The sequence below is a fragment of the Eulemur rufifrons genome, chromosome 30 (assembly GCF_041146395.1).
Source record: "Eulemur rufifrons isolate Redbay chromosome 30, OSU_ERuf_1, whole genome shotgun sequence".
Taxonomy (NCBI): Eukaryota; Metazoa; Chordata; class Mammalia; order Primates; family Lemuridae; genus Eulemur; species Eulemur rufifrons.
The window spans coordinates 111,695,998-111,717,604 of NC_091012.1; the positions used below are offsets into that span (position 1 = coordinate 111,695,998).

Sequence of the window (21,607 nt, forward strand, 5' to 3'; positions counted from 1 at the left end):
CCCGGCTAATTTTTTCTATATGTATTTTTAGCTGTCCATATAATTTCTTTCTATTTTTAGTAGAGGTGGGGTCTCGCTCTTGCTCAGGCTGGTCTCGAACTCCTGAGCTCAAACGATCCGCCCACCTCGGCCTCCCAGAGTGCTAGGATTACAGGCGTGAGCCACCGCGCCCGGCCAGATTTTTATAAAGATAAGAAATCAACTATGAACCCAGCAGACATGATGATGCATTATAATTGATAAATGGCAGTTGGTTAAGTTAAAAGGGATGAGACCAATAATAAGATACACAGAAAAATATTAATGACCTGTCATGGGGCTAATTTTCTTTCACATTATCCTGCAGAAAAATATACATTTTCACTACAAAATTGAAAGTGCCAGGGTAGCGGCCATAGAAGTACACAGACAGATCACTTTGCAGAGAGAACCTGCTGGGAGAAGTGCCTTTGGTACTTCAGGACCCTCTGCAGCATTCCTGCTAAGGCCACCCTCTCCCCAGGCTGTTCTCAACCCAATGACAGAGTAAGGTGGGGAGTAGGGGACTAGAGCTGGGCCATTCCTGCTGGACAGGGAACCTTCTCTGATGGGCAGTCTGCACTCTGGGCTCCCAATCAGCCTGGTCCACACTTTCTCAGAGCTGTGCTGCCATCTAAGGCTCTCCCTACCCACCTCTACTCATTGCCTCCTGGAATTAGAGGCTCAAAGATTGAAAACCATATTCCTATAATAATATTTTCTCGACTTTCAGATTTTTTTTCAAATTTTCATGAATTTCTTATAACCATGGTTCTTGGATTTTCAGCTTTCATGAATCAGCAAAATTTCCTAAAACATATGAAGATCAACAGAAGATTCCCAACTCTGTTTAGCCAATTAAGGGCATGAGAAACAAGCAAATAAGCAGGTATAATATATCATAGCCTTCATTAATAAAAAGGACATTTTTTAACACCAAAAAAAGTATGAAGGACAGAATTTCAAAGAATAATATTTGTAATGAATTAATTGAGCTTTATGAAATTCACTATATTATTCTTATTTTTCTTATTTCACCTCTTTTGATGAAAACTTCTTCATGGCAAGGTTAGTGGGAAGGATCAAAATTTGTAAACCACTGCTTTTAACTATCTAAGCACATTGTATATTATAGCATGAAAGATATGAATAGAAGAGCTATTTACAGTTTCTCTTTAAAAACAGGTGATGTCAGTTGACTTCTGGTGGTGAATTAAGACAAGGAGTTTTCAAATTTTGCTGCACATGAAAGTCACTTGGAGAGTTTTTTAAATTATTGATGCCTAGGCAATACTCTCTATCAATCAAGTCAGAAAAATCAGAATCTGTAGGGCTGGAATCTAGGGATCAGTATTTTTAAAAAATTTCTTAGGAGATTCCAGTGGGCAACCAAGGTTGAAAACCAAAGCTAGTACCTTGGTCCTCAGGTCAACAACATCATGATCACCTGGAAGCTTATTAGAACTTCAGAATCTCAGGCCCCATTCAGATTTACTGAAGCAGAGTCTGCATTTTAAAAGGTCTACAGGTGATTTCGTTTGCATATTAAAGTTTGAGACTGCAAATAAAGAGGGCATTGAGGCCACCATATTTTTGAAAATACCATCCATTATTTTATTAGAATCACAGATCAGACAAAAAAAGTCAAGAGTAGGCAAAGCTTCTGAGATGGCAACTCACAAAAACAGAGGACTTTGTCCATAATATCCTTAGCAGGGAGTGCTTTCTAGTTCAATTAAAAGAAAAAGGCATCTTAAATCCTCAAAGAAAAGAACAACTAATTACCTTCCATTAATGCCACTCTCCTTAGAGTAAACAGCTACTTGACCTATCTGATATCCTACGGTAATGGTTTCCAGACTAAGTGAAGAACTAAGAAACTACACAGAGGCCCAGGCTCTGGAAATAGAGTAGGCCCTAGGCCTTTGTATTGCTACCAAGTTCCTCAAATGATTCATATAACCTTCCAAAGTTCAGAAACCACTGTCTTGAAGCATAGACTGCTATGTTGGAAGAATTTTAAATCTGTTCCCTCTTTCTTCAAAACTTTATTGCAAATACTCTTTCCAGTACAAACTAATGTTTCATACTATAAGAATGCAGGCTTCTAACTCTATCATGGGAAAGTAACTGAGATGGAGGTAGATTTATAAGATCATAAGATCTACAATTATAATCAACTATCAATTCCCTATTTTAGAAGAATTGGTTAATTTTAAGATACTGAAAACAGAGAGAGAGAGAGAGAGAGAGAGAGAGAAACTGAGAGAGAGAAAGAGAAGCAGAGGGGTATTTGACCCTAGAGGTCATACTTCAGACTTCTTTAAACATAAATCACTTCCTAAAGTGGGTATAGATAGAATAAAAATCTGGATTAACATCGCAGTTGACCTCCTGAAATCTCATAGTCAGAAAAGCAGATTTGACTTCTATTTCAGCTTTTCAAATCATTTTAGGCAGCTAGCACCATGGGCTACCAACCTCTTACGGTTTTCATTAACTGTATAATGTGTTGCTGAGTTTTTGCTAGATTTAGCGCCTATCACATGTAAACATTATCTTAACCTCAAAGATGAAGATATCAAGGCCTTCTAAAACATTGAACTAATTACAGTAAGATTAGGAAAGAGTGAGGAAGATGAGGTTGAAAGATAGAAATGCTAGGGGAGCACTTGGAGAAGTCAATGCCCTCTACAGGAGTCTTTTGAGAAGCTTGATAAAAGGCATTGTGTCTCCCACTCTTTAACAAGTCCTCATCCCCAAAATCTTGAAGCAAAGCAGCCAAAAGACAAGCATGCTTTTATTTGTTCTGTTTATAATGCCAAGTTGGTATCACTGGAAACTGTATGAGATAATTTCATGGGAGGGTGGCTGGTTGGCTTTATTGAGGTTGCCCAACACTTTCTAGAATAGAGGTTCTTTACCTTGGCTGCACATTAGTACCACCTGTGGAGCTTTACAAAACCCCGATGCCATATTCTGCTCTTTGGAAGGTTGAATCAGAAGCTACGATGGTGGGATCCACATCAATGCTTTTAAAGCTTTCCAAGTTAATCCAATATTAAGATTACACTGAGAACCATTGTCCTAGGGCAGAGATAGAGAGAGACAGAGAGAGAGAGATCGAAGGCAGGAGGACAGGGGGCTACTGTGCTGCTGGGTGGCACAATGGGTCAATGTAGAAGAGGAAAGTCTTAGTAATTGCTGAAATATCATGCAATAAGAAAAGTAAGGGCTAGCACCATGATATGTTATACTGGAAAGAATAAGATTTCATATGCTTATGAAAAAAGTATTTTCCTTTCACCTCGGTTACTACCAAGAACAGTCCCATGGCAGCAGCAGTAGCTGTAGTTTCTCCCCCTGCCCTTGACACTTGTAAACATCCCTAGTGTCCAGATTTTTGTCTCTAATATTGTTCTATACAAACAAACAAACAAAAAGGGGAACCAGAAACCATCAGAGGATAGTGAATTCCATGTCCTTGGGCAGGACAAAATCAGAATAGGTCTATAACATTCTGTTGATGCCAGGAAGCAAGAGTGATTTTTAAAATGGCAGGGATACTTCTAAAAGGAAAAAGAGTCAACTTAAAGGAGCTCTCTAGTTTATCAAGTCATGATTATTTATAGTAATAAAAATCATTAAATGAAATAAATTGTGCTTGTAAAAGGCCATGATACTTATGAGAAAAGAGTTAATATAAAGAAAATGTATAATACCTAACGGTAATATCAAAGATGGTAGATATTACCATAAACAAATAAATAGGAAAGTATTTATATACAACTATAGATACAGATAGATATTTTGTGGTTTTTTGTTAAGTACACTTCTGTTCATGTAGTGTGTGTGTGTGTGTATATATATATATATATAATTATTTTATTTGCATAAACCACAAGGAATTAACATAATTTCTAAGCCAAATAGTCCTAGAAACAGTAGAAACTGTGCTGACAGACCCCATCAACATTTGTGGTCTTATATATGAGTGAAGAAGAAAAGGAGGACAGCACCAGTTGCACACACAATTTCCAATTAGAAAGATGATATAACCATTTATTCCAAAATAGTGACTTGATTAACTGTCCTGAAAAAGAAATCTGTATTTTCAAACTCACTTTTCTGTTTCTCTGGGCATGACATATTTTGATGATTTAACTAATTACAACACAATGCCAATAAGAAAGGTACATGTTTTTAAATAATGAAACCAGGCTAGGTTAATATATTATAAAAATATTACAATGGGTAATGTACTGCCAGAGGTTAAAAACAAATAACACTAAAACACCTCATCCTCTAAATTTTTTACAAAATCAGAATCTACATGAAAGACAGCAATAAGGATCCTGTGGTAGACAGAAAATGGCCCCCCAAAATATCCATATGCCAATCCCCAAAACCTATGAATATGTTAGCTTATTTGGCAAAAGGAATTTTGCAGATATGATTACATTAAAGATTTTGAGATGGAGAGATTATCTTGAGGTGGGCCCAATATAATCACAAGAGCCTTTATAAGACAGAGGCAAGAGATCAGAAATGAGAGAAGATGCTACGATACTGGGTTTGAAGATAGTGGAAGGGGCCATGAGCCCAAGGATATAGACAGTTTGAGGAAGATGTAAAAGATAAGGAATCTCCACTGAAATCTCCAGAAGGAACACAGCCCTATGTGCCCATTTTAGTCTTTTGACCTCCAGAACTGTAAGATAATACATTTCTATTGTTTTAAACCACTAAGCTTGTGGTAATTTTCTAAAGCAGCAATAGGAAACCAATATAGATCCCATGAAAGAAAGTGAAAATTATGTAATAAAAAGATATTCAGCCTAGTGGCCAGCAGCTTGAATTTAATTCATCTTGAATGTAGCCACCAATTCCCACTAACCAACCAAAATTCAAGTGGTCAACAATCCACTTAACCTGCATCCTTGGCTTCCTGAGATGATTTTTTTTTCTTTCTAGTCTTGTAAACCCTGAGGAGGTGTAAAAACAGTCTCTTGTAGAATTCTCAACAAGCCAGCAATGTATAAAAGTTTAAATTCCAGGACCATGAAAGAGTAAAAACGAAATGAGGTTTCACAGTGGCGACTGTAATCCTAGCACTTTGGGAGGCCAAGGCAGGAGGATCATTTGAGGCCAGGAGTTTTAGACCAGTCTAAGCAACATGGTGAGACCTTGTCTCTACAAAATCATTATAAAAAAAATTAGCCAGGCATGCTGGTGTGCACCTGTAGTCCCCGCTACTTGGGAGGCTGAGGCAGGAGGATCACTTGAGCTCAGGAGTTCGAGGCTGCAGTGAGTTAGGATTGTGTCACTGTACTCCAGCTGCCTGGGTGACAGAGCAAGACCCTGTCTCAAAAAAAGAATGTTTAAGAATAAAATATAAAATTAAATCTATGATATTAATAGCATTGTGGCCAGTTTTGTTGTCAAAATATTAATCAGCTCTGTAATCAATGTGATAGTTTTGTTCATTTTTTTCTTTTGTAAAATGCTTAGAGAAGGGAAATTTGAAATGCTAGGCATGTGATTAAGTTAAATGTTTAAAGGCATTTGATTAAGTTTTCAATCAATGTTTAAACAGTTGAGGAGACTTGTTCATTTAATATGCATTTGATTTATTGGCTGTATATGTAGTGTGTGAATGTTTAAAGCAATGAAAACTTGAACATGCATCAGAATCACCAGGAGGACTTATTAAAACACAGTCAGTCTATAAGAGTTTTCTCAACATTTTTTCCTAGAATTCTTAAGGTTTCGTGCCTTAGGTTTAAGTCTGTTATTTACCATGAGTTGATTTTTGTGAGAGGTGAGAGGTGGGGATCCAGTTTCAATCTTCTGCATATGCTATATCAATTGCTGTACTCCATGAGCACTTTTTGAGCAGAAACATGATTAAAAAATAGATAGTGAAAAAAAAAAACCACAGTCATCTATATTTTTGATTCAGTAGGTCGGTTTGAGGCCCGAGAATTTGCATTTCTTAAAAGCTCCCCCAAGGGCTGCTTATGCTGCTGGTTTGGTGACCATGCTTTGAGAACCAGTGATTTGGAGGAATGTTTGTTATTTTGTTTAAAAGAATACTAAATGTTTCATAAATTCATAAAGTTAATAGATTGGATTATAAACAAACGACAAAGAGTAGGGAATATTCCTGTAGGTAAAAAAGCCCCTTGGACATTAAAGCATCTGTGGGCAAAAGGGAGCATGACAAAGCTTGACAGACAATGCCACTTTAGTCCTCCATCAGCCACAGAAGCTGCAGGTGAAGAGGAATCCAATGATACGGGGGCGAGGGGAGGCAGCTCCCAGGTTGTTTTCACATTGTTCCACTTAGAGGAACAAAGATATTGTTCCCCCACTTAATTAGACAATTCGTTCATATTATTTTGTCAATAGCATAGGTTTCTACTTCATGCTTAAAGTTGCTATAAATCATAGAGAAATCATCATTCTTATTCTTATTGTTCCAGGCTACTAAAAATCTTTAAAAAATAAAAAACAAACCTTTCACTGGAGACAATGTCAACCCTATAACTAGAGCTGGACTACAGGCACATTAGCAGCAATCTGGGCTTTATATAGCTCTCCATCAATTCAAACCCCTAGCTTTAAACATTGTAAAAACTCTATTATACATGCTACAAATGAAAGGTTGGTAAGTTAAAAGTACTTTCTGGTTCTGACTTTTCATTTCAGCCTCTTTTCACTTCCATTAAATATATAGAGTTCTGCTCGCCTTCAAGTGCATTTCTGTAGCTTTGCAGACAATCTTAGGCATCTGCCAACAATGATAGTGAAAAAGCTTTTGCAAAATCCAAATTACCCAAATTTAAAGTTTCCCACATATTCCAGTTTGTCCTGGATGTTTAATAGCCAATATTAGGATTTTTCAAAAATGATTAACAAGTTAAAATATTCATTCAATTTATTTTACCTAAATGTTTAAAATGTGGGTCTACTTTCCACCATCATTTCTTTTCCTACTTTTTAGAAAAAGGAGAAGCATGGCTTGGGATTTTAAATGAAAAGATGGTTCAGGAGACAAAATGTTAACATCAATTATTTCTGGATGATGGTGGTATCAGTGGCTCTATCTATATTTTTGATGTCTTTCAGTATTTTCTATCAAGAATAATACTGTAATGATCAGAAAAAAATATCATTCCCCAACAAAAAGAAAAGGTGATTTTGAAAGTAATTGAAAATGAACTAAGGTTTCTTAGAGCAATGGCTAATTCTTGGCCTTGGTAAAGAAATGTACAAGATGAGCCTGGAACATCTTGTCATACCAAAAAGCAAGGCAGTTATCAAAGACTGGTGGAATTAGGTCAAACTGACCCAACTGGAACACAGATCACATTGGCTAAATATGGGACAATTTGAGCATCGATAAGAATAATCATTGCAATGAATTGAAACCATCAAATGTATTAAAATCCAACACGTTTATAAAGATACTAAAAACACCCAGAAGAACATTGAGAAGAGTTATAGCAAGACCAATTCTAACTCAATTTAAAAGAGAACTCTCAGATTGTATAAACTCGTGGTCAGAACAGTCAGACTACATAAAAATAGAACAAGCTACCTCAGTGTGTAAAGAGTGCCCTAATACTGGCTATCTTCAGGCAGGGCTCAATGACCATTCTGAAGGAGTGATGTGGAGGAGACGTGAAAAGGATGGTTGATATAAATAAATCCTTTCCAACCCTTAGTTTCTGTAATTCTTTGATATTTTTTCCTTTGGTATAAAATTGAAACTTATTTAGAAATTAACTAAAACACCCTGAAGGCTAAAACAAAACAAAGCAAAACAAAACAAAAAACACAATAAGCAAAGTCCTCCACTACCCTAGAAAAACCTGGTGCAGATTTTTGTGTGATTAGGTGAACAAAATACAAAAAAAAAAAAAAAAAAAAGCCACAAGTAGGGTGCTGGGACAGATCTTAAAAGAAAAGGTGGATGTTGATGAGATGGACAATCACACAGCAATCCTGATGCTCTTAGAAGGAGTTGAGTTGTTTTTAAAATATTGCAACATGGTTGAATGTGTCACAAAAGCCAAAGGCAAACAGAAGCTGCATTCTCATAGGGTCCTTCCATTCATTCTCCCTTTTGTTTCCATATTGCCTTGCTTGAATGAAACTGCATACCTTCTAAACTCCAGTTTGCTATCCAGCTTCAGTTGAACAGCTGACTGGGAAATAGTGGGAGGGAATTTCGGTGGTGCATAATGACACCATCGAGAATCTTGTAATCATTTTTTTTAAATGAATGCGTCTTATTTTTCTTTTTGTCAAAGCAGGCCAAAGCCCTAGAGGAGACATAAGCTTTATCCCCAGTGTAAATTGATCAAGGGATAAACTCTCTGACTGAGTTTCCCTCTAGGAAAGAGAATATTCTAACCCTTCGGCGTCTTTACCCAGATTATCATTTTAGTTATATCAGCTATAAGAATGATGAGGAAAAAAGATAATAAGATAATATTAATACCTTCAGCAAACATAGATAGGCTCTTCTCAAATGGGCTGGTGTTGGAAGAAGCCAGAAATGTTGAATGAAATTTCCATATTCAATTTACTAATGAAGGATTCTATAATGGCCAGATTGTTTTGGCTTACATGTTAGGTTCCAAGTTTGGAGATCTCAGAGAAAAATTGGTGGGGCATTCAGAATTACCTCCTCAAAATTTACTATTGGAAATTCAGTGTTGAGTCAGTATAAGGTGTTCAGGAAACCACAGAGAGGGCCAAATTGAGTCAGAGCTTGCCCTGAGATTGGGTCAGATCGTAAGTTGATTCAACCAACATTACTTGAACTTCTTCTGTATGCTTGCCTTTTACAAGTATGATCTCATTTATCCTCATATAGCACATTGAGATAAGTATTAGTATCTCCATTTTGCAACTAAGGAACCTGAGACTCAGAAGCATCTGGCCCAAACTATAAGGGCCAATATATGATAGAGCTGTGAATTGAACTGAAGCCTGACTCTGCCTCGAAGCCCCTGCCCTTGGCACTACAGAACACTTTTTAAAAAAGAAGATATCATCATTCATGCTGTGATAGATTGGCTTTTGTCATCATTAAACAAGGATATACAATTGTTGTGCCTGCTAGTTTCTTGGTGTAAAGATTCATGGAGTTATATTAATATCATATTTCCCATTAGGTGCCAGCATATTAGTACCTAATTAGGTATATATCTCCCATTAGTTATCAGTATTTTAAAGCATTTTACCAACAAGCATAAGAATTTACATTTTTTGATCTTAACATCATTGGCATAAATACCTTAATAACAGTATTCCAGCTTTTAAAAATATTCCTTTCAATATGACAATGGTTCACTTCTCTTGAGGACTATGTCTCATCCATAAATCCCTCTATAACTTCCATCATTTTAGGTATCAGAATAACAATGACTGGAAACCCTTCTATGTTGCCACAGGTGCGTGTGTATACATAGTTATAGTGGGTTGAGTGGTATCCCCCCAAAATTCATGTTTCACCCAGAAACTCAGAATGTGACCTTGTTTGGAAGTAGGATCTTTGCAGATGTAATTATTTAAGATGAAGTCATACTGGAGTAGGGTAGGTCCTAAATTCAATGACAGGTGTCCTTATAAAAAAAGGATAGGATACATAGAGGCACACAGAGAAGAAGTCCAGGTGAAGATGGAGGTGGAGTTTGGGGTGACACAACTTTAACCCAATGAATGCCAAGGATTGCCAAGAGCCACCAGAAAGGGAATTGTGGTCCTGCCAACACATTGATTTTGGACTTCTAGCTCCCAGAACTGGGAGAGAATAAATTTCTGTTGTTTTAAGCCACCAAGTTTGTGCCATTTTGTTGTAGCAGCCCTAGGAAACAAATACAGTGGCTTATGCTGGTTTTCCTTTCTACTAGTTTTACATTAGCTAGACACACTTTAACAATCACTACCATAAGTAAATTACATCTATGGGGAAAGTAATTAGAGTAGAACAACGTTACATTATTTGGTTTTATACTGAGCCTTTCATACACATAGTTCCTGAAGCTGCATTACTAAGTTCTGTTTTAAAGGGAAAATGACTGTGAAGCTATTATGTACCTTTCAATAGTGCACTCAGAGCATTAGGCATGAACAGCTGTCATTACAGAAGAAACTGAAAGCCTTGAAACTGGATTGGTAATATGCCGTTGCTAAGTTTCATTTGATTTTAAACTTCCAAAGAATCAGTGATCTGAGTCACGGTAAGGTGTCAAGTTTGGTGTCACATCTACAAGCCTAGAGCAAAGAAAAAAAAAATAGAATATCCAGCTTTTAACCCCAGTAGAGCACCGGGAAAATAAATGACAAAATCTGATAATACCTTCAAATCTGAAGCAAATTTAACTAAATGTATATGTGTATGTTTTGTGTTTTCTGCTATGTTAGGGGGTGGGAAAGAGTTGCTAAGAGAGAGTTCTCAAAAGAAAGACGTAAGAAATCGGCTTGATTCTATCTGATGAAAGCCAGGGCCTTCAGGGATCCACAATGAACCAAAAAAAAAAAAAAAAAAAAAAACTCAAATCTTAAGGCTGTCTTCCCATGGCTATAGGATATATTCCCTTACCAGTTAGAGTACATCTCAGGTAAAGGAAATTTAGAAAGATCCAGATGAGTGATGGAGCCCCATTGTGCAGAAAAGAGTTAATATAGCAGCCCTGAGCTGGCTATCCTTCAAAGCTCTGCTTATGAGGTTGACCCTTGGCTGACGTCTGGGAACTTGGACTTTAGGCGGGTTTCTGCCATTCTCAGAACTGATAAAGGTGGCTCCTGTGCCTAAACTCTTTGTATATGCACCGTGATTGATGTTGAACACCTGCTTTCCTTCTGGGAGTCTGGAATTTCGGGTTCACGCTAGGCAGAAGGTGCTCTGTGACCAGTCCCCAATAAAAGCCTTGGGAACTGGTTTGCTGGGGGAATTGAGTGCATCCTGTGTGACTCCACTGGAAGAGGACTCTTGGAAGCTTGTGCCTGGCTTCCACTAGACTTCACTCCGTGTGCCTTTTCTCTTTGCTGATTTTGCTTTGTGTTCTTTTGTTGTAATAAATCTTAGCCATGATTATAACTGTATATTGAGCCCTTTGAGTTCTCCTACCGGATTATTGAACCTGGCCTGGTGTTGGGGACCCCAAACACATCAGCTCCTCCAAAATATCAGTGGACAGCTAACTTCAGTGTTCTCCTTCACTCACCTTCAGATTCTAGAATAACCAACTCAGACTCAGCTGAGAATTCATCCACAATATTTTCTATAGTGAACAAGGCTTATTATTGTAATCAAGGAAGAAAAGAGCAATATATTTTTATCTCTTTAATTGTAACATCATTGTACTACTTGTTTATTATGATCTAGTTTTAAAAATGTTGCTTAACTCTAGAAGATTTTATTATGGTAAGAATACTTACATGAGATCTAAAAAGCTTCTACACAGCAAAAGAAAAAACAGCGTGAAAAGGCAACCTACAGAATGGGAGAAAATATTTGCAAACCTTATATTTGATCAGGAGTGAATGTCCAAAATATATGAGGAACTCTTACAACTCAACAGCAAAAACAAACAAACAAACAAACAAACAAAAAAGATTAAAAAGTGGGCAAAAGATTTGAATAGCCATTTCTGCAAAAAGTCATACAAATGGCCAAAGGGTATATGAAAATGTGCTTAACATCACTTATTATCAGTGAAATGCAGATGAAAACCATAATGAGATAGCACCTCACACCTGTTAGGATGGCTATTTTCAAAAAGACTGAAAATAAGTATTGGTGAAAATGTGGAGAAACTGGAACCCTTGTACATCATTAGTGGGAATGTAAAATGGTGCAGCTACTATGAAAAACAGTGTGGAAGTTCCTCAAAAAAATTAAACGTAGAATTACCATATGATTCAGCAATCATACTTCTGGGTATTTATCCAACATAATTGAAATCAGGATCTAGAAGAGATACTTGCACTTTTCATGTTCCTTGCAGCATTATTCACAATAGCCAAGATGTGGAAACAACCTAAATGTCCATTAGCAGATGAATGGATAAATAAAATGTGCTATATACACAACGGAATATCATTTAGCCTTAAAAAGAAGGAAATCCTGGCACATGCCACAACATGTATGAACCTGGAGAACATTATGCTAAGTGAAATATGTCAGTCACAGAAGGACAAATACTGCATGATTCCACTTATATGAGTTATCTGAAATCGTCACATTCATAAAAGGAAGGAGGAGAATGGTGGTTGCCAGGGGCTAGGGGGAGGAGGAAATGGGAGTTACTGTTCAGCAGGTATAAAGTTTCAGCTATGGAAGATGAACCAGTAAGTTCTAGAGATCTGCTGTACAGTAAGTTTTATTTTGAATGTTTATTTAGGTTTTTTATTCCCTGATCTGATTTTATTTTTCCTTCCTTTGGTGGGTGAGACCAAGGACCAACCTGTAAGGGCACTTTTTAAAACTTCAGATTTAAAATATTTATTTGCAGATTTTAGAATATTGCTGGCTTTCCTTCTGTTCCTGTACACATCCATCTCATTGCTGCCTTAGGCTTTTGCACCAGCAGTTCTTTCTGTCTGTGATGCTTTTCCCACAGCTTTGCATGCTTGGCTCTGTCTTTTCATTGAGTTCTCAACTGTCACCTCTTCAGAGAGGCCTTCCTTGACCACCCAATCTAAGGCAGTCCCCACCCCACCAACAAATTACCCTGCTTTAGCTTTGTTGTAGCACTTATTTCAATCTACTCTTCTATTCATGCTTTATTTGTTTAGTAAAAGCCTCCTAGCCCCAGAATGTAATTTCCACTCCAACAGGAATCTTGTTTGACTTGATCAACATTTTATTCTCAGTGCTAAAACAATGTCTGGAAGAAAAACTAGGCATTCAATAACTATTTTTGGATAAATGAATAATTAAATCATTGAAACCAATAAGTGACACTTTGGAAACTGTACTTAACAGCTTTCAAGAGACTGGCCCAGTTTGCCTTCTTATTTTTCATTTCTGTTGCTACATTCACTGTATACCCCCTAAAATTTTCCTTCACCAACACGCAGGCACTTTTTATTCGACCAGGCCCCCAAAGAAGCCAGGCAGGCAGATGGAGAAGCAACACCATCAATCAGTGCCAGGTGTGCACTATTCTCTTGATTTGAAAGGGCCAGCGCTGCATTTAAACATCATCCAACCCTTTTGCATCTTAAATAGTTAAACTTCTACAAAAGGCAAAAGGAGCAAACGTCATCCAATTCCTCTGCATCTTAAAAAGTTCTACCAAAAGCAAAGGAGGCAATTACTATCCTGTGCATATTAGCAGGGGAGATGTCATTAAGATTCACTTCCTTGCTTCTCCTGTTCAATTTCTTCTGTGGAAGGCAGTGGATTTCTCTTGTCTTCTTCAATTTAGATTTATTGAGTTTCTGAGTCTCAGCATATCTTGTTTGTCAGATATTTTGGCAGATTAAGCAGTAATGAGGTGCATAGAAGAAAAGTCAGATTTCTGCATCAGCTACCCCCATTTTCTGACATCCCCCATCTCCCATCCCAGCCTCTTCTGATATTGTACTATCTTTATTTTCCTCATACCCTGAGGATTTCCTCCTGCCCCTTCTTAATTGCACCTGCCCTTAAGGTACAGCCTTGTGCAATTCTCCCACAATGAATCTGTGGAGCTCATTTTTTTTTTTTTTTTTTTTTTTTTTTTTTTTTACCACTGAGCTTCTATTTCTCCAGCTCACAACTTCACCCAGGGTATTTACTCCAATGGCTTGCAAACATTTGCACTTGGAGGTCCAACCTTTAATGTAATATGTCCAATACCTAATCTTTCACCTTCTCTACAAGGCAGAAACTCCCTTCACTTTTCTACTTCTGCCTTTCCCTTTGTTGATTGTGCTTGGTATCCTTTCACTGTAATAAATCATAGCCATGAGTATGACTATATGCTGAGTCCTGTGAGTCTTCCTAGTGAATCATCAAACCTCAGGGTGATCTTGGGGACCTCCTGACAGGGAAGCCAATGCTTTCCATAACTTATTTCACTGCCCCTTTCATGGGCTGAATAGAAGCAGCATTAGGTGGGTAGTTGGAACAACAAGGCCTTTTAAAAAAAGACAGCATGATTTAAATCCTGACTTAGTCAGTTTCTTAGCTCCATTAACGTCTTTGAGCCATGCTTTCCTCTTCTATAAACCTGGGCCAATAATACTTATTTTGCATGATTTTTACAAAGATTTAGAGATAATACAAGAGGTTCATAGTAGACCATACTCCTTTAAGGAGTAGCTATTATTTTCATTCCATCTTTTGGATAAGATGAAACAATCAGAAAGAATTATATGGACCCAATTTTAGGGATCCATATATCCATGTAGCAATAGGACTAATTATATGGACTCAAAAAGTCCCAGTCATGTTGGAACTTGTGAGCAGACTATTTTTCTTAGGATCTATGTAGAGCTCCTTTAACTAAGCACTTGCAGTGGGAACTGTGGGTAAAGCAAGCCCAGAAAAGAGCACATTTATACTTATCTTCATCTTTCAACCCATGCTTGGCTGTTTGTCTCTTGCTTTTGGGGTCCTGCCCACTCCACTGATTTCTGGGCCCTAACCTCTTTCTGGCTGCCAATCTGCACTGCTCATCTCTGTTTTGAATGCTCAGCTGTTACTCCAACTGAACCTTTTTCCAACGACTAATTCACACATGATTCATTCACCCTCATTCACCTGGTCCTCTACGGAGGTTCCCCCCTGAAACTTCTCTTTTCCATGTGTCTCTGGCTTCATCCCTTGACTACATTGTAATATTTTCTTTTGAATAAAGCATATTTAATTTTTTTGGAAGCATAATTATTAGGCAAATATAATCCCAGTCAGTGGCAGCATATTTGAAAGAAAAACTCATTTATGTTCATTTATTTTTTTTGTTCCTAGCATCCAGGGGATAATCCCATTTCTTAATACTGTCATTGTCCTATCTGAAATAACATAACTAAAAGGTTTAAAGATGAGTTATTTGAAATCTCTTCAGCAAGTCAAATGAGGTGAATTCTTTAGTATATACTAGGGTGGTTGCCATAAAAAGCAGATGGTGTCTGTAAGGAATTACTTTACGGCATATCATTTTCAGGAAAAAAAAATCATTAGTCTTCTCTATTGAGGGTAAAACTTTTAACAAAGACATTTGTTCTGGATCTCTCTGCCAGACATGATATAGTGGTGAGAGCACTGCACGGGGAGTCAGGAGGCCTGTGAGGAGCCTTTCACTATAATATAGTGGGTAAGAGCCCTTCCCCACTTCGCCTTTCATCTAAATAGAGGTGAGCTACTAATATGCCAATGGAATGTAAGTGGAAGTGATTGTGCCATTTTCTTGCTAAGGTGGCTTTGAAGCAAGTATGCCTTCTCTAGGCTCTCTTCTCCTAGGTCCTGCTTGGATCTAGGAGATCCACCCAGGGTGGCCTTGGAGGCTGTATGTTGAAGACGGCAGAGCCATTCTCAGCCAGAGTCCTTGAATGACCACATAACTTAATAATCTGTCCTTCCCTCTTACCAAACAGGAGCATTTGTACTATGTTAAAACATTGACATTTGAGATTTTGTGTTGTTATAGTAGCTTGTATGTCTCTAATTAAGTTGTTTCACCTCTTTATGCCAACATATTTAGGTTGTTACAAAGATTAAATGAGTTAGAACAATGCCTGGCACATAATGAATGCTCAATAAATGTTAGTTATTGATATTATTACCTACTCTGATACTAACCAGTTATGAGTCATCAAACATGTCAGTTTTCCTGGACCTCCATTTCCTCAACTGTTAAATCCAAGAGTCATACTTGATGATTTCTAAGTTTTTCTAAGTTTGAAATTTTATAATCAGAAGTCTCTTCAAAAAATTGTGGAGAAAAAAATTATCTTAATCCACGGAAAGTGGCCAGAGGATGAGACAGAGGCATTCAGAACATCAGGAAAAGACGGAAAATAAATAACAGTATAAAGAACAATGAGAAGGAAAACCATTATTTAAAGAGAAGCATGTTTTCTTTTTGAAATTTGTCCATCAGATTTTCAAATAAGCTTTGGAGAGAAGAACATTTACAAACCGGGCTGTGTCTGTAAGACTTTCATTCACACCCAAATGAATATCTTGTGTGGTAAGAAAACAAGGGTGTCCTCCCAGAAGTGCAAAGCCTACAATAAAAAAAAGAAAAAAAAGTATTTTGAGAAAAAGAACTAAAGTAGGAAACAAAATTATGAAGAATTGGCACAATCTCAACTGAAAAATGAAAATCTTTAAAGCTCTCCAACCTCTCTGATAGGGAATTCCCAGGCAAAGCAAAACGAGGAATTGAGAGAAGTAGATGAAATTTTGTGCACAAGAACTTAACTCTCCTTCAAGTCCTAAATAAGAGCCTATTTTTTTACCCCCTTGTTCAGGATCTGGCATTAATGAAGCATTGTTCCCTTTGGGGGGCTATGTCTGTTTTTTTAAAAAAATATAATTACTTTTATTTAATGATTTCACTTATATGAGGTACCTAGAATAATCAGAATCACAGAGACAGAAAGTAGCATGTTCATTGCAGGAGGTGGGGGAGTGGAAATGGGAACTTTTTTTTTTTAATGGGTATAGAGTTCCAATTTTACAAGATGAAAAGAGTTCTGAAGACTGGTTGCACAACAATGTGAATGTATTTAACACTACTAAACTTGCACTTAAAAACAGTTAAGATGATACATTTTATATGTATTTTACTATAATTAAAAATTTAAAGAGAAATACAAAAAGTTAAATAGACAAAGTGACAACTAGGAACAAGAAATAAAATAGAATTCAAATATTCTAGCATATTAGTTAATGTGGCTCTGGTGCACAAGCATCATAGCTTCCTGTCATCCATGGCAAAAAGGGAAATATGATAGATTTCATAACTTTTACTAAAAGGGGAAAAATGTAGTTCTTTGGAAGAGGTATAATTTCCCTCAGTATGAAATCCTTATTCTCATATCTTTGTAGGTAGCATCAGTTTGTTTTGTTTTCACTGTTCACTGAAAACTTTTATGATTTTTCTCTGTCTTTGATATACAAAATCTTTCTATGATGTATCTAGTATGGGTCTTTTCTTCATTTACCCAGCCTTTAGTGGGCACTATCAATCCAAACCTATGTGTCTCAGGAGGGAATTTTCTTCTACTATTCTTTTTTTTTTTTTTTTGAGACAGAGTCTCACTCTGTTGCCCAGGCTAGAGTGAGTGCCGTGGCGTCAGCCTAGCTCACAGCAACCTCAAACTCCTGAGCTCAAGCGATCCTCCTGTCTCAGCCTCCCGAGTAGCTGGGACTACAGGCATGCGCCACCATGCCCGGCTAATTTTTTCTATATATATTTTTAGCTGTCCATATAATTTCTTTCTATTTTTAGTAGAGGTGGGGTCTCACTCTTGCTCAGGCTGGTCTCGAACTCCTGAGCTCAAACGATCCGCCCACCTCGGCCTCCCAGAGTGCTAGGATTACAGGCGTGAGCCACCGCGCCCAGCCTCTTCTACTATTCTTTTGATATTTCCACTTCTTAATTTTTTTTGTCCTTCTATTCTGCAACTTCTGCAACATCTACCATAATTATTTTGGAGTTTATGGAGCTATTTTCCACATCTCTTTACTCTCTTTCTTCTGCTTTATATGATGAAAGAATTTCTTAATAATTTTTAATACTGCCACTTTCTAATTGGGTCTTTAGTTATCTAATTATTCTACTGACAATTTATATCTTATTTATCTATCTATCTTGATGATTTAAAGTTTATGTTTATGTTATAAGATCCTTAAGTCATTTTTTTAAATGTCAAAGTCTTCTGATTTTGTGACTATAATGTCTTCTCTTGTCCCTGTAAAGATATTATTTATGACATTTTAAAAGGCTTAGTGTGCCCTATTAACTCTCTTTACTCAGGTGTTTACTTTTGAGTTTATTTGATGTGTCCTTTTCAGGGTGTTACTTTTCTTAAATATTTAGTGATTCTTAGTTGTATATGTCTGTTTTTGATCCTTTAAAATTATAAAGATGTCCATCCAGGAGAATGAAAAAATACACTGTAGTGTGAGTATGGGATATCATGGATTACAATGGATACTACTCAGTAATAAAAAGGAATGAACTAATAATGCACACAACATGGATGAATCTGACAACATTATGCTGAATGAAAGAAGCCAGACACAAAATAGTAGATACTGTATACTTCCATTTATATACAGTTCTAGCTTAGGCAAAACTAGAGTGGCAGAAATTAAAATAGTGCTTGCTTCTCTAGAGGGTGACTGACTGGGAAGGAGCACTGGAGGATTTTCTGGGGTAATGGAAAAGTTTTCCCTCTTGATAAATTTGTGGGTTACATGGGTATACGTATTTGTTAACACTGGTTGAACTTTACAGTTACGATCTATATAAGGTATAAAAATTATATCTTAATTTTTAAGAAATTGAAAATAAAGTAAGTATTGATATGGTGGTTTTGAGTCACCAAGAGTCTACAAACTCAAAGGGTTACCCTACTGTTTTCTTTATCCTTCAACCAAGACAAAGCTAAGCACCACTCATATGTTAACTCTCGCCACTTGTCAACCCTCCATGCAATGTGAGGTTACTGCAAATACCTAAGCAGATAAGAATGGCTCCTGCCCTGCCCTCACAGCATGTTCCATTGGTCTGGGGAGGATAACACACAGAGGAGTCTGCAGCAAGCCACTCTGGGCACAAGCAGAGGCCTTTTATCACATACTATAGGCCAAAATCAGGGGAGATGGCGACATCCAATGAGAACTTTGCTACCTCATTTGAGACAGGTTCAATGGGCATTCTTCAATACATAATTAAAAGCAAATAAACATCATTACAAGACAGAGACTTGTCCAAGGCATTTTGCAAACATTACTTTTCTCCTGTTTATTGTAATGTGCCTGATTTATCTTTTGGGAAATATACAAGTCACAATTTGCTACTCTCATTTGTTTCCCATGAAGAAGGAAATCATTAATTACATGATGGATTGGGGTGTGAGGAGTTTTGGACTCTTGAAAGGGGAATTTGACTCAAGATCTCATGAAACACCCCACTGAAGCCTTAACACAATTTGTATATGGACTGTTATTAAATGATATTAAGGAATCACTGTTTTTGTTGGATGTGATAATGACATAGTAACCATATAGGGAAAAATCCTTATATTTTTAGAAGATGCAAACTGATGTATTTTGGGATCAAATGTCATTATAGCTTTAATTTACTTTCAAATACTTCAACAAAAAAATAAATAGATAAATCAAAGATCTTTCTACTTTTCTGTTTATTTGAAACTTTCCTAAAAAAAGTAAAAATCAAACAAACCTAAACAAAGCAATAGTCCTCATTTCTGTTACTATATAAAATGACATAATTATAGTCTTCCTATTTTATACTTAAAAGTGTTCCCTTAAATATGCCCAGACCAATTTATTTTTTTTTAAAGAGACAGGGTCTTGCTCTGTCATCCAGGCTGGAGTGCAGTGGCATGATCATAGATTGATGCAATCTTGAACTCCTGGGCTTAAGCAGTCCTCCTGTCTCACCCTCCCAAGTAGCTGGGACTACAGATGTGCACCACCATGCCTGGCTAATTTTTTCAATTTTTTTTGTAGAGACAAGAGTCTCGCTATGTTGCCCAGGCTGGCTCAAACTCCTGGCCTCAAGCAATCCTCCCACACCGGCCTCTAAATGTGCTGGGATTACTGGCATGAGCCATTGCACTTGGCCAGTTTTTAACTAGAGGCCACCACATTCTGACCCTAGCAATAACTATTCACAGAGCATGATCATGTGCTGGCAACTTACAAACATTCTTCCATTGAATTCCTCACTCTGGCAAAGTACACAGTAGATATCATTATAAGAATTTTATAGATGGCAGCTGAAGTTGTGGGACTTGGAATCTTACAAATTGTGCAAGATTGTTTTGAAGTCTCTATAGCCCTAGGCCTTGCCATAGGGGAGCCAGCCCCAGAGCCAATTCGCATTGTGATCTATAGAGACAGAGCAACGTAGTGGAACAGGACCCAGTCTTCTTCATCTGGAAAATAAAACAGTTTGCCTAGAGTCATAACGTCCCTTACAGATCTGAAATGCTAGGTCCCAGGTAGAATCAGAGAATATGCAACACCCAAACATTCCTACTTGCTACGGGTCCTATAAGGAAGAGTCTGACTCCATTTTTGATTTTTGACTGCTGACAGCTGTCAAACCCACCTCTCCCCCTTCCCCTCCTGCCCTACATCTGAACCAGCTAGAAAGTGCAAGTGCTCCCTCCTTTGGCACTAGCAGGAGATTCAACTCACACAAGCCCCAGCCTGTTCAAGGGAATGCTCACCTCAGCCCCATCCCCAAACCACAATAAACCCTCAACCCACTATCATTTCCCTGATTCTCAGGCTATTTTTGGACCAGCTTGGGAAACAGCCTTACTCTCTCCAGAAAGCCGCATTATGTGAGTAATAAAACTTTTCATACTTTTTTGTTGCATGTATGGTATTCTCACTGTTAACAATCGAATGAAATTTTAGGTGGACAGCACACCTCATTTTTGTGGAGTGACCACAACAGTTCCTGGCCTCACTGCATGGTTCTGAAATGTATTCATTCATTCTAAAAATATGTGCCTGGTGCTGTTCTAGGCAGTGAGGAAAGCACTGTAAAAAAAAAAAAAAAAAAAAAAGATACAAGTCCCTGCCTACATGAAACTTACATTCTAGTGGGGAGAGACAGATTATAAACTGAATAAGTAAATTAAATATATTGTATGTTTGATGCCGATAAGTGCTACAAGAAATGTAGAGCAGGGAGGGGGAATAAGGTAAGTAAAGGATAGGAGTCGTCATTTTAAGTAGCATGGTCAAGGAAGCCACAATGATTGTGGGACAGTTGAGTAAAGACCTGAAGAAGATGGATGAGTGAGCCATGGAGAACATACAAGATGGTGGGAAGAGCATGTGCAAAGGTCCTACGTAAGGGTTATGACTGGTGGGTTCAAAAGACAGCAAGAATGTTGGTGTGGAAGGTGCAGAGTGTGTGAGGAGGGGAGTAGTAGGAGGTGAGGCTGCAGAAGGAAGGTGGGGAGAAGACAGCAACTTTGACTTTTGTCAGAGCAAGATGGGAAACCATTGGAGGGTTGGAGCAGAGGAGTGACATGATTGCACTTATGTTTTAATAGGACATCTGTAGTGGGGCAGAAGCAGGGAGATGAGTCAGGAGACTGTTCCAAAAATCTGGATGAGAATTGATGGCATGGACCAGGTGGTAGCAGCTGAAGTGCTGAGAAAGTAGTTGAATTTTTGATATATATTGAAAGTAGAGCCAGCACTCAGCTGTTGACCTTGTTTCCTACCTCACTGAAAAAATTGCAGCAATCAGAGAACGTCCAGCCTCCACCACCATATTTCCCTACTTGCCAGCATCTGTGCTGATATACTGTGCTTTGCTTCCTGTTAAGCACAGGTGAACTTTCCATGCCCCATGTA

General features: G+C 37.6%; 1 protein-coding gene across 1 annotated transcript in view; it reads right to left on the bottom strand.

The window, feature by feature from the left end:
- OTC (ornithine transcarbamylase) overlaps nt 1-21,607 on the bottom strand; it is a 61,861-nt gene that overhangs the window by 20,016 nt on the left and 20,238 nt on the right. Inside the window, exon 4 of the mRNA XM_069464452.1 lies at nt 16,167-16,254. Within this exon, the coding sequence (XP_069320553.1) occupies nt 16,167-16,254 (88 nt within the window). The remainder of the gene's footprint in view (nt 1-16,166; nt 16,255-21,607) is intronic.